The sequence below is a fragment of the Phascolarctos cinereus genome, unplaced genomic scaffold (genome assembly GCF_003287225.1).
Source record: "Phascolarctos cinereus isolate Bilbo 61053 unplaced genomic scaffold, phaCin_HiC Scaffold_4;HRSCAF=312, whole genome shotgun sequence".
Taxonomy (NCBI): domain Eukaryota; kingdom Metazoa; phylum Chordata; class Mammalia; order Diprotodontia; family Phascolarctidae; genus Phascolarctos; species Phascolarctos cinereus.
In genome coordinates, this window is record NW_027555847.1 from 127,995,288 (window position 1) to 128,023,276 (window position 27,989).

General features: G+C 47.5%; 2 protein-coding genes across 4 annotated transcripts; both read right to left on the bottom strand.

Moving 5' to 3' along the window:
• Window positions 1–802: 802 nt before the first annotated feature.
• On the bottom strand, window positions 803–6,167 carry DNASE1L2 (deoxyribonuclease 1 like 2). Its single transcript, XM_021006731.2, has 9 exons — window positions 5,696–6,167; window positions 5,207–5,399; window positions 4,965–5,053; window positions 4,235–4,318; window positions 3,502–3,614; window positions 3,313–3,470; window positions 2,876–3,030; window positions 2,623–2,719; window positions 803–1,699 (listed from the first exon to the last, which is right to left on the bottom strand). The coding sequence occupies exons 1-9, from the start codon at window positions 5,722–5,724 to the stop codon at window positions 1,646–1,648; spliced, it is 972 nt and encodes a 323-aa protein (XP_020862390.2). The 5' UTR covers window positions 5,725–6,167; the 3' UTR covers window positions 803–1,645.
• Window positions 6,168–6,725: 558 nt separating this feature from the next.
• Window positions 6,726–27,140, bottom strand: E4F1 (E4F transcription factor 1). 3 transcript variants are annotated; one of them, XM_021006850.2, is made up of 14 exons: window positions 26,958–27,139; window positions 18,990–19,135; window positions 18,448–18,547; window positions 13,206–13,414; window positions 12,801–12,921; window positions 12,328–12,480; window positions 11,621–11,787; window positions 10,600–10,794; window positions 9,591–9,696; window positions 9,020–9,237; window positions 8,479–8,677; window positions 8,074–8,210; window positions 7,831–7,893; window positions 6,726–7,558 (listed from the first exon to the last, which is right to left on the bottom strand). In XM_021006850.2, exons 1-14 carry the CDS (start codon window positions 27,115–27,117, stop codon window positions 7,202–7,204), a joined length of 2,331 nt encoding a protein of 776 aa, XP_020862509.1. In that variant the 5' UTR covers window positions 27,118–27,139; the 3' UTR covers window positions 6,726–7,201. The 3 variants fall into 3 exon arrangements, with proteins under 3 accessions (XP_020862509.1, XP_078008678.1, XP_078008680.1); XM_078152552.1 differs by having other exon boundaries at window positions 13,206–13,410; window positions 18,444–18,547; XM_078152554.1 differs by having other exon boundaries at window positions 7,466–7,593; window positions 13,206–13,410; window positions 18,444–18,547; window positions 26,958–27,140.
• Window positions 27,141–27,989: the final 849 nt, after the last annotated feature.

A 27,989-nucleotide genomic window follows, 5' to 3' on the forward strand; every position in this document is an offset into this window, starting at 1 on the left:
AGAATGGGAATGGGGAAGAGAAGAGGGGATGATGGTAGCTTCACAATACTCATTTCTTGCAAGATTTATAAATGCTTCTATTAACTCACTCTCAAAGAATGAGTTCCAAAGCCCATTTTCTCCTGGAACAGTCAGTTACGTATTCTTCATAGCTATTTCCAAATCCTACTCATGTGGGTGCCAAAGGTTGACATTTCAGGAACAAAATCTAAACTTTCAGATAGGCATATGTTAATTGTGTAGAAAATTCCTTCCCGGCCCTAGATATTTTTAGTCTAAATCATCAAACACGAGGTTGTTCTAATCCTTTGGGTAGCATAATGAGGTTCCTGAATGGAGCATAATTTTGGAGGGGTGGAAAGGAAGGAGCCAAACCTGTGTGAACACTTCCTCCACCAGCTATGCAGGAAAAGGGCCTTGGAAAAGGGCCGTTTTACCTCAGAGGTAAAATAACTTGCCCATGACCACACAATCACTGTGTGTCACTTGAGGACCCAAGTCTTCCAAGCTCTTGGAGATGTAGTACCAACTTATTTGTGAAGGTCTTCAGAAGAGGTATGTTTTTAGAAAAATCTAATGAAATCATAAATGGAAAAGGACTATAAGAATGCAAGGCACTATTGTTTGGGACTGAGCCCCTTAACTTCTGGACCTCAGTTTCTTTACCTGTCCGACAGAAAGAATGATCCCTCTACTACATAACTCACATGGCTTTTATGACAAGTGAAATTATGGATGTGAAAAGCAGCAAAGCACAAAATGTAAGATTTGTTATTTAAAAACTGACCGAGGAGTGACCGAGTGGAGAGCCAAAATTTTAATATCTATGAGTAGTATTTTGTGGATAGAACACCAGTTAAAGTGACACCTTCCTGTTTTTCAAATATATGTGTTCAGAAAATTGTTTTCTCTAAAGTGGGTTTTTTCTGAACATTGACTCTTACCAGGTAAACTGAAGAAGAGCTAGCTGCTGTCCTGGTCTGTGAAATGCTGATCACAATGTGTTAACTAGTAGCCCTGACCTCAAAATGCAAAAAAGGGCAGGTCACAGCAGCCTGTTCCCCAGTTCCTGCTGGAGAGTAAAATCAGGGATATGAAGAGCCATGGCAGAAGATGAGCCCAGGGAATATAAAACTATGAAATGAATTCATTCTGCTAATGCATCCAAAATCAGAGTTGTTGACCTTGTAAGTTTCTGAAGTGGGACTGCATCTGGACTTTCCCATTCTAATAATTTAGTTATCTTGTCCATGGTTCTTGCTAGTTGTCAAGATCCATAGAAAACCCCTGAAGAATTTTGTGTTTGAGGTTTAGATTGAATTCCACATCTGTTAGGCTGAGTGAGAGTTCCCAGCAGAAAGCATTTGGTGGTGTCAGGGAAAGGGAAGAGGATGGGCCTCTCATTGGAGCTGGGAATATGTGCTTCCAGGCCACTGCTAGAACTGTTTCAGGACCCCCAGGACCCAGGGATTGAACCAGTTTAAAATGTGAGGTCCTGGAAAGCTTCAGTCTTGGAAAAGCAAAAACATCTGTCGCACCTGACTCCTCTAGAGTCCAGGAAAGCTGTCCCACCTTGGTGTCCTGTGGGGCTGTTTGTTGCATGTGACGAGAGGCTGAAGAAGAGCCTCCTAGACAGTCCTTAGCATCAATGAGTTTTCAGTGTCACTTCTACAGGGAAGTGGTCACTAATGGCTAAAGCCTGGAAGGAGGGAAGGAGAGAGAGAGAGAGAGCCCATTCTTTGATCTTCAGCCTTTTGTTTTTTTTAATCTTTTCAAACCTCAGTTATATACTTGGATGGTTTTCTAGGCAGGGGTAAACAAGGTTGAGTGACTTGCCCTTCAGTCCTTCCCAAAGCCCAAAGCCCTCCAGCGAAAATGTAGTAATGAGAAGAGTGTTCTCTTTACAACACAGAGAATGTTCCCTATGGGAGAGAGAAGTCCTCACCCCAGAGAGCAGTTGGTTTGATTTTTTCCCCCTAGCACTCTAAACAATTATTAACGAAAATTACATCGATCCATCCATCTATCTATACCCCTGCCTGATCTTCCTTGTGATGAACATTTGCGAAATTAATGCTGAAGCAATGGTTTAGGTAAGGGCATAGGTCTCAGTTTTGGCCAGGGTCAGGAGATTAGTCTGTGGCCAGGAAACAGAATTTTTCAGCATATAATGCCCCGACAGGCTTTTTGGATTCTTCCCTGAATATAATTCACTTTCTAAATAATGTGCCACAGGGAAAGGGCAAAACTGCAGAGGAGGACTTGGGGTTAGGAGGGAATTCACGTGTGTGCCGTCACCCCACCACCACCAAGCTTTGCACATAAGTGGTTTGCACTCAAGGGTGGGCAGTAGAAAAACTGCCTTCAGAAGTTAAGCTGTGATGGAAGCAGGAGAATGGACTAGCTGACTCAAGGTCTCCACCAACTCCATAAATACTAATGGAATTTGGCCAGATACAAGATGGGAAGGGTTTGAGGAAAATTCTATTTGGATGGCCCAAGTCCTCAGATGCTTGACAAAATTACCTCTGATTATATGAAAACATTTCTAGGAGCAGAGGATAGGACCCTCCTTTTAAAAGTGAGTAGCAGTAGTAAAATAGGCTTCTTTCCTACACTTACTGCAGTCTGATCCAGGCTGAAGGACTTCTGAAAGTTGTTCACTGTAGCTGAGTTGGGTGCGATGCATTTTCTCAGCCGAGAGCCACAGACCACAATCCTGTACACAGATGGGACAGTGATGACCCAGCCCTCTCCCCAAGGGCCCACCTCTCCCTTTGGTTTCCCAGAGAGCCTAAAAGCAGGAGGGACCCTTCCCTAGGCACTGCCTGCCTGCCAGTCTCCCACCTTCTCCCAGTGGACTGTCTCCTCTCACCTGTCATAAGCACAGTCAGAATTACCCACAGTGGTGTCAGCATCATCAGGTATAAGCCATTTAAAAATCTCGCTAGTTCGAAGCCTGATATTGGCCCAGTCATGCTGCTTGACATAGTTACAGTCTGCATTGAAGTCACCTAGGAAAAGGATGTCCTGCAAAAAGAGATCAGCAGTAATAAAGAGGGTGTGTGGGTGGCCCTGGCACTGGTTCAGAGACAACATTACCTATTCCCAAGATAGAAACATTTCCGAGGGCTCCTTACTTCCTCTTCATCTCCCTCATTGACCCCTCTTCACAGGCTCTCTTATGAAGAAGTAGTAGGGAAGGAAGTTAAGTAGATGAGGGGAGATAAAGAGTTAGGTAAGTAGGTGAGAATGGGGAAGGAGGTTGGGGGGTGAGGGGAATGGGTAGACAGGTGAGGAAGTCGGTCTTACATCAGTCCCCCATTTGTCAATCACATGCAAATAGACATCGTACAGGGCATCAATCTCTGCCACAGCATTGTGTGGGGCCGAATGTAGGGGCACTAGGACAAATTCTTTTGCAGCTGTAGGGGCAGTAGAGAGAAGACGGGAATTAATCCAGAGTGGTGAAACAGGGTAGAGTGTGGTCAGCATGTGTCAGGCTGGCCCCACCTGTATTTGGAGATGAAAACTTGACAATGAAGGGTTCTCTGCTGAAAACATCTTCAGGGTCCGGGTAACAGTAACTATCCAACACAGAAAGTGTCTCTGTCCTGGGGAGGGTGAAGTAGGGGAACCTCAGTGATCAGGGTAGTTCTCCTCCTCTTCCTCCTTCTCCTCTCTCATTCCTGCAGTCTTTTTACACCTTACTTCCCTTGACCCACATACTCTGAAATCCCATGACACAGGCCTCCTGGATGTTCCAAAAACTAGACACCCCCATTTTCAGACTCCTGACCCTCATGCCTGGAATACTCTCTGTCATCTCCACCTCCTGGCTTTTCTGCCTTCCTTCGAGTCCCAACTAAGATTCCATCTTCCATAAGAAGCCTTTCCTAATCCCCCTTAAATGTTTGTGCGTTCACTCTGAGATTCTCTTCAATTTTCCTACATATCTCTACATGGTTTCTATATGGTTTATCATGTTGTCTCCCCCATTAGGCCCCAGAGAGTGTGCTTTTCTTGGTATCCCCAGTGCCTAGCAATGCTCATAGGCACCTTAAGTAAATGCCTATTGACTGGCTAACTGAACATCCTGGCCCTTTTCTGGTCCTTAATCCTTCTCTGAACTTGTCCTGTTCCATCCCCACCCCCTGACTAGTCCTTTGGCTTTCTCCTGGGTCTGAGGCCCGGAACCCTATCCGCCCCATTCCACCCCTTAGTGCCCTCGAACCTGTAGACAAACAGATACATCTCTTTGTAGTTGTCACGTCCCAGTGGCTCGCTGGTCACGTAGCTGTAAGTGTACTCGGATATACTAGGAATAGGCAAGAAGTGTGTGTGTGTGGGGGGGGTGTCACACCTTTACACATGCCCAGGTGGGAGGCAAAGACTCAGACTCCAGGAACGTCCCTCATCCAACACCCGAGCCCCAAGTGAGACCGAGGGAGTGTATGCTAACGAGCCCCCTAGATTCTGGGCGATCACCTGCGGCTCCTGCCCCAGCTCCTGGAGTCCCTTTCCCCTGGGCAACCAATCAACCTTTTCTTGTTCGACCCGAAGCCCCAGCCCCGACCTCCGCCCCCGTGGCACCAAGCACCATTCCGAACCCGATGACTCATCCCACCCAGTAATAGGGTTAGAGGGGGGTAAAGGTCCTGGCTTGCCTCCCGCCCTCCTCTTCGGCCTAAAGGAGTCTGTCAAAAGTGGGGAACGTAGAGATCAATGCTGTTGTTTCGAAACTACCCTCTGCGGGGGGTCCCCGCCTCTCAGTACCGTGGAGAGCTCGACTCTCTGGGCTGTAGGAAGATTCTCTCTCTCTCTCTCTCTCTCTCTCTCTCTCTCTCTCTCTCTCTCTCTCTCTCTCTCTCTCTCTCTCTCTCTCTCTCTCTCTCTCTCCCCCCCTCCCCCTCCCCTTCGGGTGTGTCCCTGCGTGTCCGTGTCCCTGCGTTCCCGGGAGGCACCTGTTGATCTCCTCCAGGAGCGCGGATACGGCGCTCAGGTCCGGGTCTCTGACCTCTTGAACCAGGGTCACGTCATACTCCGCCAAGATCTTGGGGGAGGGGGCAAGGGAGTCACCCAGGTGGGATACCACAGCGTTCTGGCCCTCAGCCGCCTTCCCAGAGACCCCCCCAGCCCTCCGAGTCCAGCCCCACCTGCCCCCTCCCTCCACATCTGCTCCCGGGTCCCGCCCCGGCCCGGGCACCTGGGCGATGAAGCTGCCGCAGGCGGGATCGGCCACTTTGTTATCCCCAAAACTGCGGATGTTGAAGGCGCCCACGCGGAACGGAGCTTCGCGGGAGGCAGCGGCCGTGGGGACCTGGGCCAGGGGCCAGAGCAGGAGCAGCAGCTCGGCCAACAGCGCCCCGGGCAGGCTCATAGTCTGCTCACTAAGCCGGCTGCGGAGTCCAGAGACGACGCGCGTGAACGCGCTTATCCACTCACGCCGACACATTTTTACACCTATTACCCGTTTGCACTCTTGCACTTCCACGTATGTACAGACGTTTACCCTAGCACTCAAGTGTGCAGGTGTTTCTGTCCCGGTCCCCTTCCCCCATCCCCATTTCCCAGCTTCAGAGTGAGGAGCCGGACGGAAGGGAGAAGCCTACGGCTTTCTCCTCCGCCTCGTCCTGACCTCTGTCCCCCCATCCCTGGCCCATGGATCTCAAGCGGGAGGGGAGACAGAACTCACGTGAGTCGGGAACCGGAGCCGCTCTGCATAGGAGGTTGAGATTATGCCTCCAGTAGAACGCCAAAGCTCCTGGTTCTGGCTCCTGTCCGCACTGGGCTTCACAAGTCTGAGTCAGTCAGTCCAAGTTCCTAGAGTCTGAGGTTAGTTCAGGCACTTAGGTCAGACTGGGATCTGGGGTAAGTCTGAGATCAGTTCGGGGCCGGGAGCCGTCCAGGTCCAGGGTCAGAATCGCACAAGGAGACTTCAGTCCTGTGCAGACCGTAGTTGAGCATCTACTCCAGGGGATGTCCCTTTCTCTGCCGGTATAAGGAGCGGCCCCGCCCCCTCTGACAGGGACGGACTCTGCAACGCGATTCCACAAGCAGGTGGAAAGGGAGGTGCCGGACACTGACCAAATTTGAGGTTCTGATCCCGTACCTCACACCCCCAAACGGCCAAGACTGGGAGTGGTGAGAAATTCGCTCAGGGCAGAATTAACTCTTACGAAGGACGGAAGGAGTAGTAATGAGTAGTACTGGGAGGAGCAGGGCTTTAGACACCGAACATTTCGGCTCCTTAGACTTGGTCCCCTACTCCCTCCCTGTCAGATTTCTATGTGATAGGTCTATTCCCCTCCTTCCCCCTCTGTCCCCGTCTTTGGTCGCTGGAGTCTGTAGAAGGAGGGCCAAGGCACACCCAAGCACATTAAGTCACCAGTGCCCTGAGTTAGGAATGCCGAGGGTGATGTAAGCACGTGGATGGAGCCTGAAGAGTAGGATGGACAGGTGAGGGTGTGGCCCAGGCCCAGACTCCAGCATCGCTCCCCTCCATATCACAGACACAGAAACCGACAGCCAGCTACACACCCACACCCACAAACACTACTGTCCACTGCCCACATCTTCACCTACTTCCAACCACAGACACCACCATGCTTGGGGGTTCACAGTCCTGAAAAGGCAGCAGCATTCTGAGCACTTCTGGGGCGCTATGTAGCATGTGGAGGCCTGTGGCAGGACAGCCAGAAGCTGGAATCTCAGAGGACACAGTCTTGAAGGCTTTAATGGTTTTAATATTTTATTGTAAACAAAGGAAAAATCATTTTATTCACAGCCCCAAACCTGCCATTTGGGATTCTGTTTTCGTCTTAAATTGCTCTGTGGTTTCAAATGTACAATATGGCTTTCTTGCCTCCCTGGCTTACTCAGGAAGGGTCCCGGCAGTGCTAGGGGACAGCAGACAGGCTCAAACTCCCCAGGGTGCCCAGCTGGGAAGCTCCAGACCCCATCACCAGCCCATCTAGCACTCCAGATACCTTGGCCCCCAAAGGCCACCTGTGTCCATCCTCTGCATGATTCAAGGCAGCCTTTCCACAATCTTTACTTCTGTCAGAACTTTCTTTCTGGGCTCAGATCTTTCCTGCCTCCATCCTTGGCTTCCAGACCACGCAGTAACACTGATGAACACACATTTGCTCCTGGTTGGTGAGCCAACCCCAACCCCAATCCTTCCAGGCCAGGTGAGTCCTTACACAATGACTGTCTGTACCTCCAGTTCACCCTCTTGTGAGGAGATCACAAACTCCCCGGCGTGCTCCAGGATCTCTATGTCCTCAGAGGCCACCATAGTGACCGTGGCCTGGTCAGCCTCGATTCCTGCCCGAGTAGTCAACACAGCACCCTCTCCTATGGCTGAGGCCAGGGTCATGGCCACTTGCTCTGTGAGACTCTCAGGGGTGGCAATGGTGATGGTATCAGAAGCAGCTGCCGCACTGGCTGCCATGCCTTCATCTTCATCCACTGTGACATTCTGGACGATGATTTGGTGACCAGAGCCTGCCTGGTGCACAATCTGCTGCACTACCTTCATGATGTGGCTGTCCACCTGGGGGAGGTGGGAGAGGAGGCTCAGCTCCAGGGCTAGGACAAGGAGGGAGGGGAGGCCTCAGCTCTCCACATCCTGAGTAGAGGGAAGAGGCCCAAGTTCCCTCTCTCCTATTTCAGGGCACATTCTCATCCCTCAGGATCTGGCCAGAATTCATTCTTTGTCCCTGGGTTCTAGGGTGGCCTTAGAAATCCCATACCCCTATACCAGGCTTCACACCCCTGACCTGACCCGAAGTCCCCACTACTGCCTACCCTCCACCCCTACCCCACCTCAGCCTGTGTGCCCTCAATGATTTCCGTGGCTTCACTGGTCTCAGTGTCTTCTGTGGTGGCCTTGAAAAGGGAAAAAAACAAAATGGGGAGCTCAGAGAGTTTATCCAGTAATATCCTTTTTTTCCCCAGAGAAATCCCACCCTTTTTCCACCCCTCCCCTCTAAATCTTACCAACCCCATCCCAACACAGTGTGCCACTCCAAGTTCTGTGACTCATGGGCTCACAACCCTAGCCCACACCTCAATGATGTACTCCTGAGTATCAGCCACCACGGAGGAGAACTCCACCAGCACCGTGTGAGCATCCTCAGACAGTGTCGGGGTCGATGGGCTGGCCCTGGACACCACCACTTCTTCCACCTCCAGCAGACAGCCTCCTGCACAGACACTTACCTGGTGAGGGCCTGGGCTGGCCCATGGGGAACCAGCCCCCTACCCCACCCAGTGACACTACCCAGCCTAAACCCAAGCTTTAGCTACATTGGCATCCAAGTTGGTGTGGTCCCACTCCATCAAAGGGAGCCAGCCCCACATGTCGGCCTCTCATAGTATGCCAGAGAAGACGCAAGCCACACAAGCCCACCCAGGCAAGGGGAGTCATGGCCCAAGCTCCACGTCCCAAGGCACCGGGTTCATTAGGCTAACCTTTGGTCCGAAGATGCCGGTTGAGTGTCCCATGCTCAGCAAAGCCCCGGCCACATTTGTAGCACTTGAAGGGCTTCTCCCCAGTGTGATGCCGGACATGCCGCACCAGGGAGCCCTTCTCCCGGAAGCCCCGGCTGCAGAATTGGCACACATGGGGCTTCTCCTCCAGGTGTATCCGGAAGTGCACCTGCTGGGCATTCTGTCAGACAAAGCAGGGTGTGCATGAGGCCCCTCCACCCAGGGCCGTCAGCACAGCTTCTCTCTCTCCCCCTTCAAAACTCTACTCTTGTACCTGACACACCGAGAAAAAAGCTCACACCAGGGAGCTTAGGGTAGCAGGGGGCTACTTGTAGGCACCGCAGGGTCGGAGAGATACAGAGAAGGAGCCTGTTTGGGTAGGCAGAACCCCAAAGCCCCAGGAAGTGACAACAGGACATGAAGAAAGGGCCAGCAACAGCTCTCTCCCATTCTTGGCTCCCATGAGCACATCCCTTCCTGCCTGGACCTTGGCTTCCTTTCTGATGAAGGAGAAACAGCCCACCTTGGTCTTATAGCGTTTCCCACACTTGGGGCAGGCATATGGACGCTCATCTGAGTGTACACGGCGGTGCCCCTTCACGTGAGCAATAGTCTTATAGAGCTTCCCACACTCGCCGCAGCGGAAGCGCCGCTCTCTGACATGCACCTCCTGGTGCTTCTTCAACAGGTAGGCCTTGGGGAACTCCTTCCCACACTGCTCACACCGGAACAGCTGTTGTCCTGCAGACGAAGGGAGACCAGCCCCCCAGGGCACACACTGATTTCATCCCCAAGCATTCCCCATCCCCACATACACAAGCGAATACCAAGTGCAGTACCTAACCACAGCTACAGAGATACGGAGATATGGAATTGTGTAATGAGGTCCGACACACACACATCACGGCCACCTTTGTGGAGGGCTGGGACCAAAAATCAACCCCTCTCCTATATCCCAGGTAGGGGAGTCTCCCCTACAGCTTCACCTCCTTCCCCCTCCTGCTGCCTTCATTACCTCCCTTTCTCAAGCCCTTCTCAGCTATGAGGGACAGCCAGGGACAAAGATAGACAAGAGAACCTGAACCCAGACCTACCGACGTGGGCTTTGGCGTGCACCTCCAGGGCTGAGGCCGACCTGAAGACCTCTGCACACTGAGGGCAGGAATACTGTGGATATCCGCTCTGGGGCGCTGGGTCAGCCTGTAAGGACAAACAGTTATCTCCTCAGACCATCTCCCCCCGCAATATAGATATAAATACAGTGTGACTTTGCCCCAACATACACATATACATGCAGAACATGACTAATTCAGTCTATTCTCCACTCTGCTCTTTCCTAAAGCCTAGTCTGACCTTAGTCTGACCCTGCTCACCTCCCTATTCAATAAACTCCAATGATTCCTCATCACCTCCAGGATCAAATATAAAATTCTGCTTGGCATTCAAAGCCCCTTTTCTACCTTTCCAGTCTTCTTATGCCCGACTCCTTCCCATAAGTACTCTGTGATCCAGTGACGCTGGCCTCCTGGCTCTTCTTCAAACAGGACACACTATCCTGACCTCAGACATTTTGGCGGGCTGTATCCCCAGCCAGGAATCCTCTCCCTCCTCAACTCTGCCTCCCGCAAGCTCCTGCTAGAATCTCACCCTGTGCAGGAAGCCAGTCCCTCTGAGATTATCTCCAATTCATCCTCTATACACTTTGTTTATACAGTTCTTTTTCATGCTGTCTCCCTCATTAGATTGTGGTTTTTGTCTTTCTCTGTATCCCTAGCACTTAGCACAGTTCCTGGAACATAGCCGGCACTTAACTAATGCTTGCTGACTGACTGGACTTTGTGAGTATACACACACTGTGCCATGCCTGGGGAGACGGTTCCATCAGGAAAAAGCACAAATGGGATCCTTTAACCCTGAGGCACAGGAAACTGATCAATGAGGCCCAGGTCTGCACAGTTATGCAGTGAAGGGCATGAGGCGTGTAGGTCCTTTTGAGCAGTCCTACTCATGGGGCTTCCCCAAGATCCCCTTCAGGAGGCAGAGGCCTCCAGTACCCAAAGTTAATCCCTGAGCTGGAGAGGAGCACACGGTGTAGGCACCTACTGTTTGCACTTCTTCCACAGCTACAAAGTGCTGTTCTCCTGTCCTCACCCCCTCAGGCCCTGGCTCCTGGGCAGTGCCAACACAAGGCTCAGCTGCAACTCTCTCGATCACGAGACCTGAGTTCTGCATGGCTTGTCTCAGCAAATTCTCACTGCTCACCTCCCCTTCAGATGGCACCTTTTCAGGGACTGATGTCTACAGAAAACAAGGGACATCAGGAAATGCTGTTCAGTACCTAATGGAGAACTCTGCAAAGAAGAGTCATTGAAAAAAATGTTTCCTGACATTCTGGCTGCTCTGTGAGAGGGATTGCGTGAGTTTTGATCTAGAACAGCCCACAGAGGTGAATTTTACCAAGGAGAGTCTTGGGGGACGGGGAGGAGAGAAGCTGACCCCTCACGGAGGCTAAGCCTCCCTCTGGCCCTCAGAAGTCACACGATGTCTTCCACCAGCTCCAAAAAACATCCCCGGTGGCCAGCGAGGTGCTCAGTCCTATTCACTCCGACAGAGAGGCCCATCTTCTCCTCTCTTCCCCTCACGTGGCAGCCCTGAGATTTTCAAGGGCTGCCTGCCCAACACAAGCATAAAAGATATGGGACTCTCCTTCCAAGAGCTGGGCTTACAAAGTTTGGGCTAAAACAAAAAAGCGTGGAACTTTCCTTGGTACTGGGATTCTTTATAACCCTACGACCCTTCAGGAGAGCCAAGAACGGAATGGAAGAGAACAGACCAGCTGGCTGTTCCCCACCAGAGCTCAATGGGTAGTAAATGTGTCCAATTCACAAAGACTTTGCATTCAACCTAACCAAAACACAGAGAAACACAAGGGATTTTCTTAGTCAGTCACCCACAAAGGGCTAGTGCCAGGGAACATCTCCAAAACAGGATTGTTCATTTTCCTCCTGGTGAACTGGCAGAAGACACTGTCCTCACTCCTTCAGTGAAGGCAAATCAGACAGAAAGCTAGTCCAACCCAACCTAGCACACAGCCCTTTCCAGTCTAGCCAAGAGCTCCACTTACCTCCTGGGCTAAGGTTTTCACGTCCACAGGAAGCTCCTGCATCTGGACATGGACTTCATGGATGACAGTGCCCTTGTCATCGGTGACAAGGTGAATCACTGGTGGTGTTGTCTCAATGGACTCACTTGTGATGGCTGTGACCGTTTCTGGGTTTGAATTGCTGGATCCTTAAAGCAAAAGGGAAAACCAAGACCATGAGAAAATCATCATCTCTCCCACCAGGTGGCCACAGGGCAACTTCCCTAGAAAGAAAACATCATCTAAAGGGGAGAAGAGGGCTAGGGGGGTAGAATCTCCTACCCTGTACCTCAGCCATGCTGTGGTCAATCATCAGTCATGCCTATCTTCTCTCATCCTGCCTAGCAATATCAGCCCCCACTGCATATTTGAGAAGTAAGAGGCCCCAAGACTGAGTGACATATGCAGGGCAGGTGCTTCTGTGCTCCTTCCTGTTTCCAGGAACAGCCCAAAGATGACAGGATCAGAGACAACAGGTCTGTGCATCCTGTGATCCCACATGACCTAGGCGTGTTCCCTTGTAACCTAAGAGTTTGTAGAAGTCACGGGCTATGAAAAGCTCTTCACTCCTTGTCCCTGAACAAGCACACACCCATAATTAGCTCCTCTGTGGGTGGTAGGCCAATAAGTTCTTAGGTAGGAGGACAGCTACTTACTATATCCGAGGCTTATCTAGAGAATTCACAAACCTGGGGGAACATCTTCTTTGCTAACAACTATTTCTTTGTTCATGTTGAAACGGATTTTTTCTGTACATGGAGTTAAGGATTTTAGGTGTCGGGTCAGAGCTCCAGACTCTCTAAAGCTCTTCCCACAGTTCTTGCACTTGTAAGGGCGCTCATCTGGTGAGAGAACAGAGTCAACAGTTATACAGAAGATGATGAGTAGAAAATAAACCCGAAGGGAAAAAAATGTCTTTCCCAGTTAACAATCTCCCAGGGACTACTCACTCAGCCACAGAGGTGACTCTTCCCACCTAGCATGTGGCTGCTCAGAGCTTCAGGCCCATTCAACACTATTCCTGACTAGAACAGCAAAGCTAGGACCCCAACTCAGCCCCAATCCCTTCTCTGCCGTCCATGTGTACAGGAAGCAGAACCAGTGATGCAGCTCCACGGGTTTCCAATACAAACAACAACTCCAAATCCAGTTCTAATGTTACCTGTGTGCCGCCGGTGATGCCGGATGAGAGAGCCCTTGGTCCTAAAGGAAGTTCCACATAACTTGCACTCATAGTCCTTCTTGCTGCTGTGTGTGATCATGTGGGCTTTGAGGATGCTGGCCTGGGAAGGGGAAGAATGGTTGTCTGTAAAGTGGAACACTCCAATCCCCAAAAGAAAACAAAAAAAACAACACAAGTAACTCTGAAGAATAAGGGTAAAATGCCTCAGGGCAGAAAAGGTGGTATGACTAGAGTCAAGAAAGCAAGCACCAAACATGGCGACTCTCTGAGGGACAATGCTCAGGAGCAGCCATAGCCCAACTTGGCTGGCCTACACCCAAAGCACAAGAGAAACTCCACTGTCAAGCACCATGAAGGGACCTGGCCCCGGCCAGCCCCACTCACCGTTTTAAACGTCTTGTGACACAGCTCACATATGTAACGTCCTTCCTTATTGACAAGCAGCTTCACCTTCAGTAGCTCAGTGGAAACATCTTGCTCAGTGTCATCAGGGCTAATAGGACCTTCTACAAGCTCACTGTCCCCAGGCCCAGTGGGATTTTCAAAGACGTGGTCTGTTCCTGCAACAATGACTTCTTTGATATGACCACTGCCTGGGGAAGAAAAGTCTTGCCATCACATTCAGCTCTTGGCCACCAAAGAAAATTCCCAATAGCAGGAAAGTGGGAAATTATTAGGGGACTTGGTGCTGGCCCAATTTCACACGGATAGTTTGGCCTTGGGTGTTTGAGATGTTCCTGACTCTTTATGGAGAAACACAGGAACTGCCATTCAATCCAGGGATTTGCTGCCAATAGTGGCCTAAGGAAAGAAATGGACTAGGTTTCCACAGGTCAGTGTGAAGGACGGGTCTAGTCAGTCTTGGGCATAATAGTGGCCACAGGCTTCGTCCTTCTGAAACTGCTATATGTCAAAAATTCCCCAAATTATAACAAAGCTGAGCTCAAGGAAAATTAAAACAAGGCCTCCTCTGGCCCTAAATTGGCCTACCTTTTCCCAGGACAGGACACACAGACCTAAAGAACAGACAGAGCCAGAAGCAATTTGTTCTACCTGGATCCACTGCCTTTCCTGCAGAGGTACAATTTCCTTGAAGAAGCACATTCTGACTTTTGTTCTGGCATTTTAAAATATCAGGACAATGCTATCATGCTTCATCCTGGAGGGACCAGAAGGGAAACTGCACTAGACTGGGCCACAAGAGAACTTGGATTTGTTAAATTCTCTGTTAGACTGGGAAGGGAAGCTAAAGCTTCACAGCCTGTTAAAAAGTCTGACAACAGCAGACATTAAGCTCCTAACACAACGCTGGGTGAAATTTACGAGGATGGTCCTCCTTAGAGACAACCAGCAAACTACTGATACCTGGTTTTGGCAAGTTAAATTTTCCTGCTCTGGAATCAGACTTTTAAGGAGCATATCCCTACAGAACCTGGATAGTGGAGCCAGTGAGAAGAGATTCTCAAACCCTAGAAAGTCATGTGTGTCATCCTTCTTCCCCACCACTGTGTCCTTTCACTAGCAGCACTAGTTGCTAAGCCCAGAACAGAACACAAAATACAGAGCCTCATGTAATCTGTGCCTCAAACACCAGGGCAGAACTGGGCAAAGGTGTCTGTTTACTCTGCCCCAAGACAGGCAGGTGGTCTCATTCTGTGTATATAATGATTACTTCCCTGACCCTCCCATCATCTGTCTCACTGCCACACATCCCATCTTACTACTCTAGTGACCAAATTTTCCTATTTATCTTTCTTTAAATAAAAACTTTGCAGGGGTACAAAATGAATAATAATTAAACTCTTTAACCATTTTACATGCTTCCAAATTATCTCTTGTACTTCAGTACTGTAAAATGTTAGATAGACAGTAAGATGTAGTGGAAAGAGTGACAGATTTGGAGCCAAAGAAATGGGTTCAAATTTCACTTCTAACATTTATCAGACATCTGATCTTGAGCAAAGTCATTTTTATCTTACAAAGCCTCAATTTCCTTATCCATAAGATGAGGGAAATAATTCTTATACTATCTACTTCAGAGTCTTAAAGAGTTTCTATAAAGTGTTATGGAAATACTTATTATTGTTGCTAAGAAAAACTTCTTTTGACCAGTTCTGTGCCCAGTCCTCAGGATAGGGCATTTCAAGTGAGGAACTGCTTCAACCATGTACTGGCCTTTTCTCTGCAACTTAAAAAGTCTTAGAGTAGAGGTTGGTGAAATTGTTTGTTATTTTGAATATTTTATTAACTATATTTGAACATAATTGGTTTCATTTGTAATCCTATATATTTTATTTTATACATTCAAAAACATGTTGCTAAGAGGTTCATCAGCTATAAAAGAGGTCTAGGACACAAAAAAGTGAAAAATCCCTGCCTTAGAGATATGCCTGAGCACTGAGAGAATATAGGATCACAGAGGCAGTATTTGTCAGTGGTGGGAACCTTTGTTTTCCAGATTCTTAAATCAGCTCTTCAGCCAATATGCTATGATGCCTCTCATTAAGAAATACGTTCCTTTTATTATCGTTATTAAGAAATACATTTGCATATCAAATGCCCCTATTTCTGAGACAACTGATGAGCATGGAATATGTTTTCTGATGTGACGCTAACTGGGTCAGCCCTGGGCTCATTAGTGGTGAGATTTAACCAGCCAAGCCTGTCAGGCCAGCTCAGGAAGCTGGAAGGAGGGGCAGGGGCAGGAGGGATACAGATGCATTCTAGGATATGTGGGGGGGGGAGTGGAAATTGGGGAAGGTAAAGGGGAGAGAGATGCAGGAAAAACTGTGTGTAACACAATGGGAAACTAGAAAGAAAGAAATAGCAACAGAGGAGTAGCCTAGTAGCCAAGGAAGAAGCATTCTAGCTAGAAGAAAGCAGAAGTTGGGAGCCTGTGCCTTGTGTACCTAATTACATGGCTGGCACTAATGTGATCCACATAATAACTACCAGGATCAAAGCAGACTTTCAAGAACAAAGTGGGCGTCTGACTTTGGACCAAAGAGAACTGGTTTTCCAAATAACACCTTCCCTGAAACAGGAATTTAAAATGAAAACCCAACTATTACCTTACATTCTACATGGAGGGGTGCTGCTGCCTATGGATGAAATCCTTCATCTGTATGAATGTCCCAAGAATTGATTTTTTTTTAGGGCAATTGGGGTTAAGTGACTTGCCCAGGGTCACACAGCTAGTAAGTGTCAAGTGTTTGGTCTAAGATTGGATTTGAACTCAGGTCCTGCTGACTTCAGGGCTGATGCTGCATCCACTGTGCCACCTAGCTGCCCCAATGTTTCAAGAATTTAAAGGAAAGAAGTAAAAGACAGGCACTCTAGCAATGTAGGGAAGGTGTGAAAGAGATTCACCTTTTAATCTAAGGTGTATTACCACTGTCTCTGGATAGCTCAGCCTCCCCTCCTGACCCATCACACTCTCTTCTCCAGCCAGGCCTTCTCTTCTTCCTCTCCCCCTCAGCTCTGGTTGTATTAAAAGGCTAACATCTAAACCAGCTTCCTTCAAGGCCTTGCATTTTATATCATACTCCCTCAGAGACCAGTAATGCACATCTTGGCTTTGGCTCTTGGCAGATACCCCTTCCCACCATTTTCTGCCCTAAGTTTGTATATACTCAGACTTTCACTCACAGAAGGATCTTCCTCTTCCCATTTGAGAAGCTATTTACATTTCTGCCCTTCAAAGATACATTGAAGGGCAGCTAGATGGTGCAGTGGATAGGGCAACGGCCTTGGATTCAGGAAGACCTGGGTTCAAATCTGACCTCAGACACTTGACACTTACTAGCTGTGTGACCCTGCGCAAGTCACTTCACCTCATTGCCTTAAAAAAAAAAAAGATGCATAGGGCACCAGCCTCCTCTGGGAAGACTTCTCTGATACAGAAAAGAATAGTCCCAATTTATGACTTTATGACTGACTCCCTTTCCAATGCCTTGATTCAGTCTCCACGAGGTACCTATCTGTCTTTGCACTGTAATAACAAGGACATTGTCACGTTATTATTTGTGCAGTTCCTTTAACTTTCAAAACATTCTGATATATTCAATTGCTCATAATGATATCCTGTGAGGCAGGTAGAGTTAAACAGGGATTATTTTCTCCATTTTACAGAGAAAGAAACTGAGGCTGAGAGATATGAAGCAAGTTGTATAAAAGTACATAGAATTCCCACCTCCACCCATCCCACTACCATGCTGTCTGATGAATGCCTGTTGGGAATAGGGGCAGGCCTGGGACATTGTCTGAGAAAGCAAAAAGGGAATTAAGAGAAAAAATGGACTGGGGGTGGGGTATATAAGAAGAGAAAACAATGGATAAGTGGAAGAGAAAATACATGGCAGTTGTCACAGGTATTACTAGGATGCAAACCTATGTGCTACCAAATTGCGGAAGGAGCAAACAATGTACACACTCTGTACTCCATGGGCCAGCCCCCTACCTCACAACCTCCCACTCTGTACCTTGCCCCCCCTCTAGACCTCAATCTTCAGTACTCTCTCTTCTGAAATCTACTTTCAGAAAAGATTCTGGTATCTGTCCTAGATACCCCAAATTACAGCATCAAGCATAGGATCTTCAACATAGGAGGTATATAAAAAGTATATTACTTTTGGACTGGTACAACAAATATTACTGTCCCTCATACAGGATGGTCCATGTCCTGTGTGAACGCTTTTGCACTGGCTGGAAGGCACTCCTTCCTTACCTGTGTCTCTTAGGATTCTTGGTTTCCTCTAAGACTCAGCTCAAGAACTAGCTTCTACAGGAGGCCTTTTCTAACCTCCCAAGATCCTGGTGCCACCTCCTCCTTCCTCCAATTTAAAAACCTGTAACTACTTTGTACATATTTTACAAATACCTGTATGTGTACATTTGTTTCACCAGTAGAATACAAGCTCCTTGCAGTTAGACATTAATTGCCTAGCATAGCACCTAGCACCTAGATGGCTCTTAAGAAATGCTTGTTGAGGGGGCAGCTAGGTGGCACACTGGATAGAGCGCTGGCCTTGGAGGACCTTGAACTCAGGAGGACCTGAGTTCAAATCCGGCCTCAGACATTTGATATTTACTAGTCGAGTAACCCTAAGCAAGTCACTTAACCCCGACTGCCTAACCAAAAAAGCCAAAAATGAACAAAACAAAACAAAAAACAAAAGAAATGCTTGTTGATTGAATGACTGTGACTGAATTCTGTCTTCTAGGGCAACTCTTTGGAATGAAAGATTCTATCCTTTGTTAAAGGAACTTTGGGCATCAGCCAGCAGGTGAGATTTTGAAGATAAAGGGGCCTTCTGCTGGTCCTAGAATACATAGCCCCAGTGTGAATATAAGCCTGTGGGATTATAGGAGTTAAGAGCTGGCAAAGATTCCAGAAAGCATCACTCTAACCCCACCTTTTCAGCAGAAGAACCTGAGACACAGAGAAGTGTATTGACTTGCCTGCCTACCAGGCTTACAGAGTCTGGAGACAGTACATGGGAGAATCAGGACTCAAACCTGGGCCCTCTAATGGCTGCCTCTCAACAGCCCTGAAATGGAGATCATTAAAGTGAGCTCTATCTCATCCTGGAGACAGCAACATCTCCATGGCCAGAGCCCCACTTACCAATGATGTCTGGAGCGCTGCTGACATCCTCTGAGATGGAAGACGTCTCCACCACAATATGAGCCACTGTAATGGACTCCTCCCCAGATGGGACAACCTGCTGTAATACAAGATGGATTGCATGGAGGAGAGAAGTCAGGACACACAAGACACAGAGAAAGACTCTGACTCTGTTGTATTCCTCTATTTTTGATGATAATTACTCTCCTTTAAAAGGAAAATGGAGAGAAGCATTATTCAGGGAGAGAGCTCTCAGAACAGGACGAATCCTTCCATCTCTCTGGCTGGGGAATGACTCCCCATTCCCAAACACCAAACTGTGTCCATTTCATAAGTTGCAAGGGAGTGGACACTATGTGATACACAAAAGGTTTGGGGACTGGGAAGGAAATGCACCTAAGGAGGAAGGGCAAGTGAAGAGCTTTTGTGGCCCATCCTCCATGGGGGAGACAGAGCCACAGGTAAGTAAGTCATTGTTAGCCCTTTGAGCTCCTCAAGGTAGGGAGCAGCCCCCAGAGATCACACCAGGGAACTGTCCTTACCTCCTGGCCCAGCAGGGCTGCTGCTGTGGCTGTTGTAGCTTCCTGGGGTGTGCGCTGACATGCCTTCTGTATTTTGTGTTGCACGAAGTCTTCCAGAGTAGTGAACTCAGACTGGCAACGGCCACACTTGTGCACATCATCTTCATCTGAAACATAAACAGCAGCACTGAGTAACTTTGGACGTGGCTGCTCCTATAATCTCCAAGCTGGAAGAGCCTTCAGGTGATCTAAGCCAACCTCTACCTTAAGGAAGAATCTTGGCTACACCATCTCTTGACACGTGACCATCCAACCACTACTCGAACACTTCAGGATCAATCATTACCTCTCAGGTAACTCATCCCACTGTTAAATCAATCAATCAACAAGCATTTTTAAAAATTATTTTTATTAATTTATTTTGATTTATCAACAATCATTTCCATAAGCTTTTGAGTTTAAAAATTTTCTCCCCCTCCCTCCCTCAGACAGTGCACAATCTGATACAGGCTATACATATACATTCCTATTAAACATATTTTCACATTAGTCATTCAACAAGCATTTATTAAGCACCTATTTTATGTGCCAGACACAGTGCTGGGGTAAAGAGACAAAAAAATAAAAGAATCACTGAATTGGAGAAGACAATATGCAAATATATAAATACATCCAAGATAATTGAGAAGGAAGAACCAGTAGCTGGGAAATCAAAAAAGGCTTATTTCTTGAAAGAACTGAGTTGTGAAAGAAACAAGAGATTCTGAGAACCAGAGGCAAGAGAGAAAGGCATGTCAGACCTAGGTATGGCCAGTGTCCAGGCACAGAGATTAGAAACAGAGTGCTATGTATGAGAAATGGAAGGCCAATCTGGCTAGTCCACAGGGAGTGGGAATGTATAACAAGGTCAGAAAAGTAGTTAAGACAGGTTGTAAAGGGCTTTAAAATTCAGCAACAGGGAACCACTAGTTTACTGAATAGGGGAATGATATGCTCAGACCTGTACTTCAGGAAAATCACTTTGGTATCTGTGTGGAGTATGGACTGGGGAAAGAGGGCAGGGGGACCATTTAGGAGGCTACTGCCATAGTCCAGTTAAGAGGTGACACAGCTCTGATTGAAAATAAATTTTCAGCATCTTACTGATATTGAACTAGACTGTCTTCCTGAAACTTCCACCTGCTAGTCCTAATTCTGTTTTCAGGAGTCCGGGTAAGCCTGCTCCTCTTCTGTATGACAACTCTTCAAACACCTGAAGGTAATAGTCCTATATCATTCTCACCCTTCCCCTATTCTTTTCTTCTCCAAGTTAAATGTCCTCAGTTCCTTAAAGTGATGGTGATCAAGGCCCAGGGTCCTGTTCACCAAAGATGATCAAAGAACAGATTATCTGGAAGCTGGCCACCCTAGGATGCTTCTTCCCTTTAGGATCAGCTGGTGCTCTCTTCATCTTCTGACTTAGGCTAATAGAATCCATTTCTGGGCACTGTTCTTGAGGGCTCTTCAAACACTGCTGGGCCCGAAGTGGCCTTGGCTCATCAGGGGACACTACTCCATCTAGATCTGTGGCCTACATAAAGCTGCAAGGGTTAGCTAATATGTTAGAGGACAAAACTGGGATTTAAAAGATCTCCCCACACTAAAAATGATGAACTGATTTGAGATGAAATTTAACAGAGAAAAATATTAAGTCCTACACTTGTGTTAAAAAAAAAAAAGACTACACAAAACAAAGGATGTGGAAGCTGTGGGTAAGCAAGTTCAAGTGAAAATGCAACTATCCAGTGAAAAATCTGGGAGCTTTTGTGGACTGCAAAGTCAATATGAATCAATGGTGCAATGAAGCTGTCACAACAGCTAAGGTGATCTTAGGCAGCATTAGAAGATGTTTAAAGCAGGAAGCAAATGAAATAACAGTCCCCCGTACTCTCTTCCGGATTACTTTGCTCACTTTGGAGCACCTCATTCTGGAAGGATGTTGATCAGCAAAGACAGCCAACCAAGTCTTCCTTGGAGGGGACTCAAGGCCTTGTCAGTGACATCTCAAGCTTGCTACCTCTAGAAAGTAACTGATTCAATATTTGGGGACTGCTCAAGCTGTATGAGGTAGAAGGCAGCTCAAGTAACAAGAATCCAGCCTGTTTTCAAAGACTTATATTTGTGCCCACAATCCAAATACCTGCCTTCCCCAACTGGACAAGCACACAGCTTCTGTCAAGAGGGGAAGGGGAAAGGCCTCTAGGATGTCCTGGCTCTGGGAACCATCCTCATGCTTTCAGAATGAGACCCAGGACAACCTTCCAAAACCTGTCCAGGTTACTAGGTGACCCTTAATAGGGTCCCTGTTGTTGGCAGAACTACTACCTAAAACCTGCCATGGATCTACCCTTAGAAACCTCATCCTGCACAGGACCAGGATAAGACAAGCAAGGCAAGAATGAAAACCGAACTTAGTACAGGTCAGATCCCCTGGCCCGAGACAGGACCAAGAGAAGGAGCCATGGCTCAGCTCCTCTTTAAGCTTCCTTACCCCACCCTCACCTCCATCCCCACTGGATGAAATGCAAATAAATACTTTGTCCCCAAGAGATGCAGGCTACCTGGAACTGCATAAAACTATGGTCTGCCTGACTACCTAGCAGAGTCAGAAATTGGACAGTGCCCTAGGTCAAGCCTAGGAAACACAATGAGAGCTCGAAAGCCCAAGTCTAAAGATTTTACAAAATCTGACTCCCGTTAAACAATCAAGATCCTTTGCAAAGGGTCAGGAGAAACTGGCATTAACGTTCTCATTTTCCAGATTAGCAGACTGAGGAAAAAGAAGAGTACTGATCATTCCCTCTCTGATCTTGTGTTGACCTCTCCTACATCTGATTATTCTGAAAGGATCCATCACCTTCAATCCAATAAGCACTTATTAAGTGATGTGTGTATATGTGTGTGTGTGTGTGTGTGTGTGTGTGTGTGAGAGAGAGAGACACACACACACACACACCCCCCCACAGAACTGGGGACACAAAGGCACTGTGTAAAACAATCCCTGCCTTAGAGAAGCTTACATTTTGCTAGAGGGACACAACATGTAACCAGAAAAGGAACCAAGGTTCAACTAATCACTAAAAAGAACATTTCAGGAGGGAGAAAAGTACACTAAATACCAAAAGGGACAAAGAATGACTTCCTGGGGGACAGTTGCTCTTAACTTGTTTTTTTTAGTATTTTGACAACTGCATTAATATAATAGGTTTTCCTTGCAATCCTATGTATTTTATTTTGTTCAGTGGTTTTCAGTCATGTCTGACTCTTGGAGACCCCATTTGGAGTTTTCCTAGGCAGAGATACTGGAGTGGTTTGCCATTTCCTTTTCCAGCTCATTTTAGAGATGAGGAAACTGAGGCAAACAGGGTTAAGTGACTTACCCAGGGTAGGGTCTGAGGCCATATTTGAACTCAGGATAAGTCTTCCTGACTCCAGGTCTGGCACTCTATCCACTGCACTACCTAAGCATTTATAAAACTATATTCTGAGAACAGGTCCATAGGCTTCAGACAGCCAAAAAAGGTCCAGGTCCCAAAAACGTGAAAAATCCCTGCTGTAGGAGATAGCTTCTGAGCTTCAATATGAAGAAGGCTAAGGATTCTAAGGAACAGAAGGAAGGAGGGAGTGCATTCCAAGACACAGGAGAGAGACTGTCACAGAGGCAGGACTGCTGAGTGAGAGCAAACAGCAAGCGACCAGTTTGGCTAGACTGCAGAAGGCATGAAGGAGAATAATGTGCTATAAGACTGGAAAGGCTGGCTGTTACATCAAATCGTAACTGCTTAAAATGCCAAGCTGAAGAGCTGGTATTTTATCCTAGAGACAAAAGAGAGCCACTGGAGGTTCTCAAGGTTCTCAAAGTATTTGTACTTTGTACTGGAGGAAGGCATTTTAACAGCTGTTTATTAACTAATTTATTTATTGATTTTTAGTTTTCAACATTTACTTCCATAAGATTTTGAGTTTCAAATTTTCTCCCCCTTCCTCTCCTCCCCCCTCCCCAAGACAGTATGCAATCTGCTCTACTTATATGTTCATATTAAGCATATTTTCACATTAGTCATGATGTAAAGAAGAATTAGAAGCAATGGGAGGAACCACGAGAAAGAAGAATCAAAACAAAACAACAAAAGAAAAGTACAGCAAATAGTATGCTTCCATCTGCATTCAGATTCCATAATTCTTCCTCTGGATGTGGATAGCATTTTCCATCATGAGTCTTTTGGAGTTGTCTTAGATCCTTGCATGCTGAGAAGAGCTAAGTCTATCAAAGTCAATCATCACAACAGTGTGGCTGTTACCGTGTACAATGTTCTCCTGGTTCTGCTCACTTCACTCTGCATCAGTTCACATAAGTCTTTCCAGGTTTTTCTGAAGTCTGCCTGCTCATCATTTCTTATAGCACAATAGTATTCCATTACATTTATATACCATGGTTTGTTCAGCTGTTCCCCAGTTGGATGGACATACCCTCAATTTCCAATTCTTGGCTACCACAAAAAGAGCTGCTATAAATATTTTTGTACATGTGGTTCCTTTCCCTGTTTTTAATGATCTCTTTGAGACATAGACCTAGAAGTAGTATTGCTAGGTCAAGGGGTATAAACAATTTTATAGCCCTTTGGGTATAGTTCCAAATTGCTCTCCAGAATGTTTGGATCAGTTCACAACTCCAGCAACAATTCATCCACATCTTCTCTAACATTTATCATTGTTCTGTTTTGTGATGTTAGCCAATCTGAAAGGTGTGATGTACCTCAGAGTTGTTTTGATTTGCACTTCTCTAATCAATAGTGATTTAGAGCATTTTTTCATATAACTATAGGTACCTTTAATTTCTTCCTCTGAAAACTGCCTGTTCATATCCTTTGACCATTTATCAACTGGGGAATGACTTGTATTCTTATAGATTTGACTCAGTTCTCTATATATTTTAGAAATGAGGCTTTTATCAGAGACATTGGTTGTAAAAATTGTTTCTCATCTTTCTGCTTCCCTTCTAATCTTAGTTGCACTGGCTTTGTTTGTGCAAAAGCTTTTCAATTTAATGTAATCAAAGCCATCCATTTTGCATTTCATAATGTTCTCTATCTCTTGTTTGGCCATAAATTCTTCCCCATTTTGGCAGCTGTGAAGAAGATGAGGTAAAAGAAAGGAAGCCAGAAGTACAAATAGGAGGTGATTATAATAGTCCAGGCAAGAGAAGAATGAGCCTGTGCAGGGGCTGTATGAGTAGAAAGAAGAGGGCTGATGAAACAGATGACGGCAAAGGAGACTTAACATAACTTAGCAAGTCACTATGGGGTGTGAGAAAGGAGGAAAAGTTGAGGTTGATTTCAAGCTTGTAAACCTGGGTGACTAGAAAATGGTGGTGCCCTCAACAGAAATAAGGGAGACTAGCAGAGGGATGGATTTAGGGGGAAAGATAATAAGTTCTCATTTTGGACATAACTGAATTTGAGATGCCTATGAGACAGGCAGTTGGAAACATCTGGTAGGTAGTTAGTTATATGGACCGGGAGCTCAGTCAAGAGAGGAAACCTGGACATATACATCTGGGAGTCATCTACATAGAGATTATAAGTGAATCCATGGAAGCAGATGAGATCACCAAGAGAAAAGGTGTAGAGAGAGAAAAGGTGGTGGCTCAATACTGTTTTGGGAGATTTGCCCACAGTTAGAAAGCAGGACATGGAGGATGATGATGAGCCAGTAAAAGGGACCAAGAAGGAAAGGTCAGAAATATAAGAGAACCAGGAGAGAGCAGTATCACAGAAACCCAGGAAGTAAAGAGTATCCAGGAGAAGGTGATGATCCACATTGTCAAGTGATACAGAATGCTTAAGATAGATGAAGATTAGGAACAGGTCAAAGGATTTAGCAATTAAAAGATCACCAGAAACCTCTGAGAGGGCAGTTTCAGGTATACAAAGAGGTCAGAAGGCAGAAGCAAGTGTGATGTAAATGGGAGTAGAGGAAATAAAAACATTTCTATATCTTGGACTGTTGAAATCCATCTCTTCTGGAAACTGTCAATTGGAGAAAATTTTTTCTTTGCATTAAATAGCTTTGATAAGGATTTGATTTCTCAGATATAAGGAACAAACACAACCAAGAGCTATTTCCCAGTAGATAAACAGTCAAAGGATACAGTTCTCAAGAGAATTGCAAACTATTAACAAACATATGCATAACTGCTCCAAATCACTAATAAGAGAAATGTAAATCAAAACAACACTGAGAATTCACTTAACATCCAGCAAAATGGCAAAGATGACAACAGATTTTAACAATCATCATTCTAGAGAAGCTAAGGCATGGCACAAGCTTTGTTAGAACTCAGCTGAAAAGTGCCATATGGAACAAAGTTTTGAGCTGACTGTAATCTGATCAGGTAACTGACATACAACACTAGTATTATGCATAAGGGCCCTAGGGTAGATATCTCTTCATGACTCACAACTCCTCAAAGGCAGGAACTCAGTCATGGCGGGAGGACTCCTGCCTGCCCTCTAGTTAACCAGGTTTAATGTGCATATATAAAGCAGGAGTACATCAGAAAAACCACAAGAAATTAGCTCCTTGCATCACAAGCAATTGGAGGCTCTCCCAGCTTCCACAACCAGATGGCTTCATGCAGACTACACAGCATTTCCAGGGTGCCCATTTCATAGTGGGAGAGACTAAAATCTAGTGAAGATAATTCTCAGAGGCAATCTCTCTTCTTCCCTCTCCCTCACCCCCATACCCTCCCCTTTTTTTGGTTCCAGAAAATAGGTTCATTCTCCTCTCTCCCTGGTCCCCAATTCACAGGGATCAAGGTGGTGTGGTTCTATAATAATGGCTAACTTTCTATAGTGGTTACTATGTGCCAGCACTGCTCTAAGCACTTTACAATTATTATCTCATTTGATTCTCACAGCAGCCCTGGCAGGTAGATGTTATTTATTATTATCACCATGTTGCAGATGAGGAAATTGCAGCAGGCAGAAGTTAAATGACTTGCCCAAGGTCAGTCATGGAAGATGCTTTCTAGGACAATAAAATGGCGAGAGACAGAAAAACTGCAAAATACAGCAGTGACCCTTCCTCTATGGACATGTAGTATCCCTTGGCAGCTGGCCCATGTCAGATTTGTAGAAAGTCAAGAGCTGGAAGGAACTTTAGAGATCATCTAATCAACACCCTCATTCTACAGATGAGGCAGCTGCATAAAGCACCAGGTCTGGAGTCAGGAAGATGAGTTCCAATCTGGCTTTATATGCTTGCTGTGTGACCCTGGTCAAGTCATTTCACCTCTGCCTCAGTTTCCTCATCTCTAAAATGGGTATCATAATAGCAGCTACTTCTCAGGGTTGTTGTGAAGATCAAATGAGATACTAAAGAGTACTTGGCACATGTAAACACTATATAAACATGTTAGTTATTATTAAGAGAAAACAGAGGCCTGGAGAAACTGATTAACCCTCCATTACATAGCAAGATTGAAAAGATTGTGGCAGCCCTGGGCCTAACACTCCAGTCTCTTGACTGCTGACCCTGAACTGTTTCCTACATCACAGCCCCCTGATCTCCCTCCAGGCCTGGCAACAACACTGGCTTAGACGGATGCAGGGTTGGCTGGGTAGCGCGGTGGGGTGAGCAGGAAAGCGACCCAAACTCCTCCAGCCCCGCCACCCTCCACATTCCCCTCCCCCGGCCCAGCCTCAGCTGAGGTCAATGGGAGCGGGGACCGCAGGGATGGGCAGGGAACACAAGGGCGAGGGCATTGGCCTCGGGCCAGGCCAGGAAGAGAGGCGCGAGCTGGGGGGAAAAGGCGGGGTGCCAGCGTGGGGGAGGGGCGAGCGAGGGGGAGGGGCACCATGAGGTCACGTCAGTCCCGGGGTCACGGGTCAGGTAGGGGACCGCAGCCTCCTGGCCTGCCCGCCTGCCTCGGCTTCCCCTCTTTACCTTCTTCGCTGAATGGCGTCGCAAGGCCCAGGAAGCCGCCAGGAGCCGAGGCCGCCGCCGCCGCCGCTGTGCCTCCTGGCTCGCCCCGCTCCCTCCCGGCCCCGGCCCCAGCTCCTGCCGTATGAGCTGCCGCCACCCGCACGGCCATTGCGCCCTCCATGTCGCAACGCGCCGCAGGAAGATGGCGGATTTACGACCGTGTCGTCATAACAACGGGCCGGGCCGGGAGGGAGGAAAAAAGGAGGGGCAGTGCGGGGGGCGGGGCGAGATGGTGGACGGGTCCAGAGGGAGAAATGGGCGGGGTTGGGAGGAAGCGCTTGGGCGCGTTGCGGGGAGCGGCTGGTTCGGGCCCAGCCGGAGCCACCCTCTCGGAACCGCACCTTGTGCGCGGGGCTGGGGCTACCCTCCCTCCCGCCCTGCTGTGCGCCAGGCCCCGGGCAGGCCCTGCCTCTTCGAGTGTGGGCCCGCCCTGTCCCCAGTTCCCTCGGCCCTGGCCCTAGTGCCTCCTTCCTCTCTTCTTTTCCCTCAGTCCCTGGATGGCGCTGGGCCTGGAGTCGGGAAGAGCTGAGTTCGTAATCCCGCCCCAGGCCTGGCCAGTGCACGTCACTTAACCTATTTGTCTTAGTTTCTGCCACTGTGAGGATCAACTGAGATAATATTTGTAAAGCTCTTAAGCATCTCTGCTCTTAAAACAGACGACAGGCACTGCACCATGCATCATCCCTCTCCCATCTCCTGATCCCCGCCATATACACACAGACCTCCCTCATTTCTAAGCTGTGAGCCCATACCCTGTTCTGTGTCCTCTAACTGACCATTCAGGTTGGGGGTTTGGGTTGCAAGATACTGCCCCTGCCATCTTGGCTGGCTCTGGTTCTGGGGTTGCCCCTCGGGCCTCGGGGAATTGAGGGAGAGGGGCTTTTCTCCTCAAACCTCTCCTCAGAGCCCCCGTATCACCTCCCCCTAGCCCTGCTCTGGAAATGAGTGTGAGTTCTGATGTTATCACTACTGGCAACGAGGGGTTCAGATGCT

Coding starts and splice junctions, on each gene's coding strand:
- DNASE1L2 (XM_021006731.2), bottom strand. CDS start 5,724: ATGCAGAGCGGCTCCGGTTCCCGACTCAC. Junction 4,319..4,964: donor CTCCTGGAGGAGATCAACAG/GTGCCTCCCGGG, acceptor GCCTATTCCTAG/TATATCCGAGTACACTTACA. Junction 3,471..3,501: donor AAATACAGGTGGGGCCAGCC/TGACACATGCTG, acceptor TCTACCCTGTTT/CACCACTCTGGATTAATTCC.
- E4F1 (XM_021006850.2), bottom strand. CDS start 27,117: ATGGAGGGCGCAATGGCCGTGCGGGTGGCGGCAGCTCATACGGCAGGA. Junction 19,136..26,957: donor GACGCCATTCAGCGAAGAAG/GTAAAGAGGGGA, acceptor TTTATGTTTCAG/ATGAAGATGATGTGCACAAG. Junction 10,795..11,620: donor TGAAAACCTTAGCCCAGGAG/GTAAGTGGAGCT, acceptor TGTTTTCTGTAG/ACATCAGTCCCTGAAAAGGT.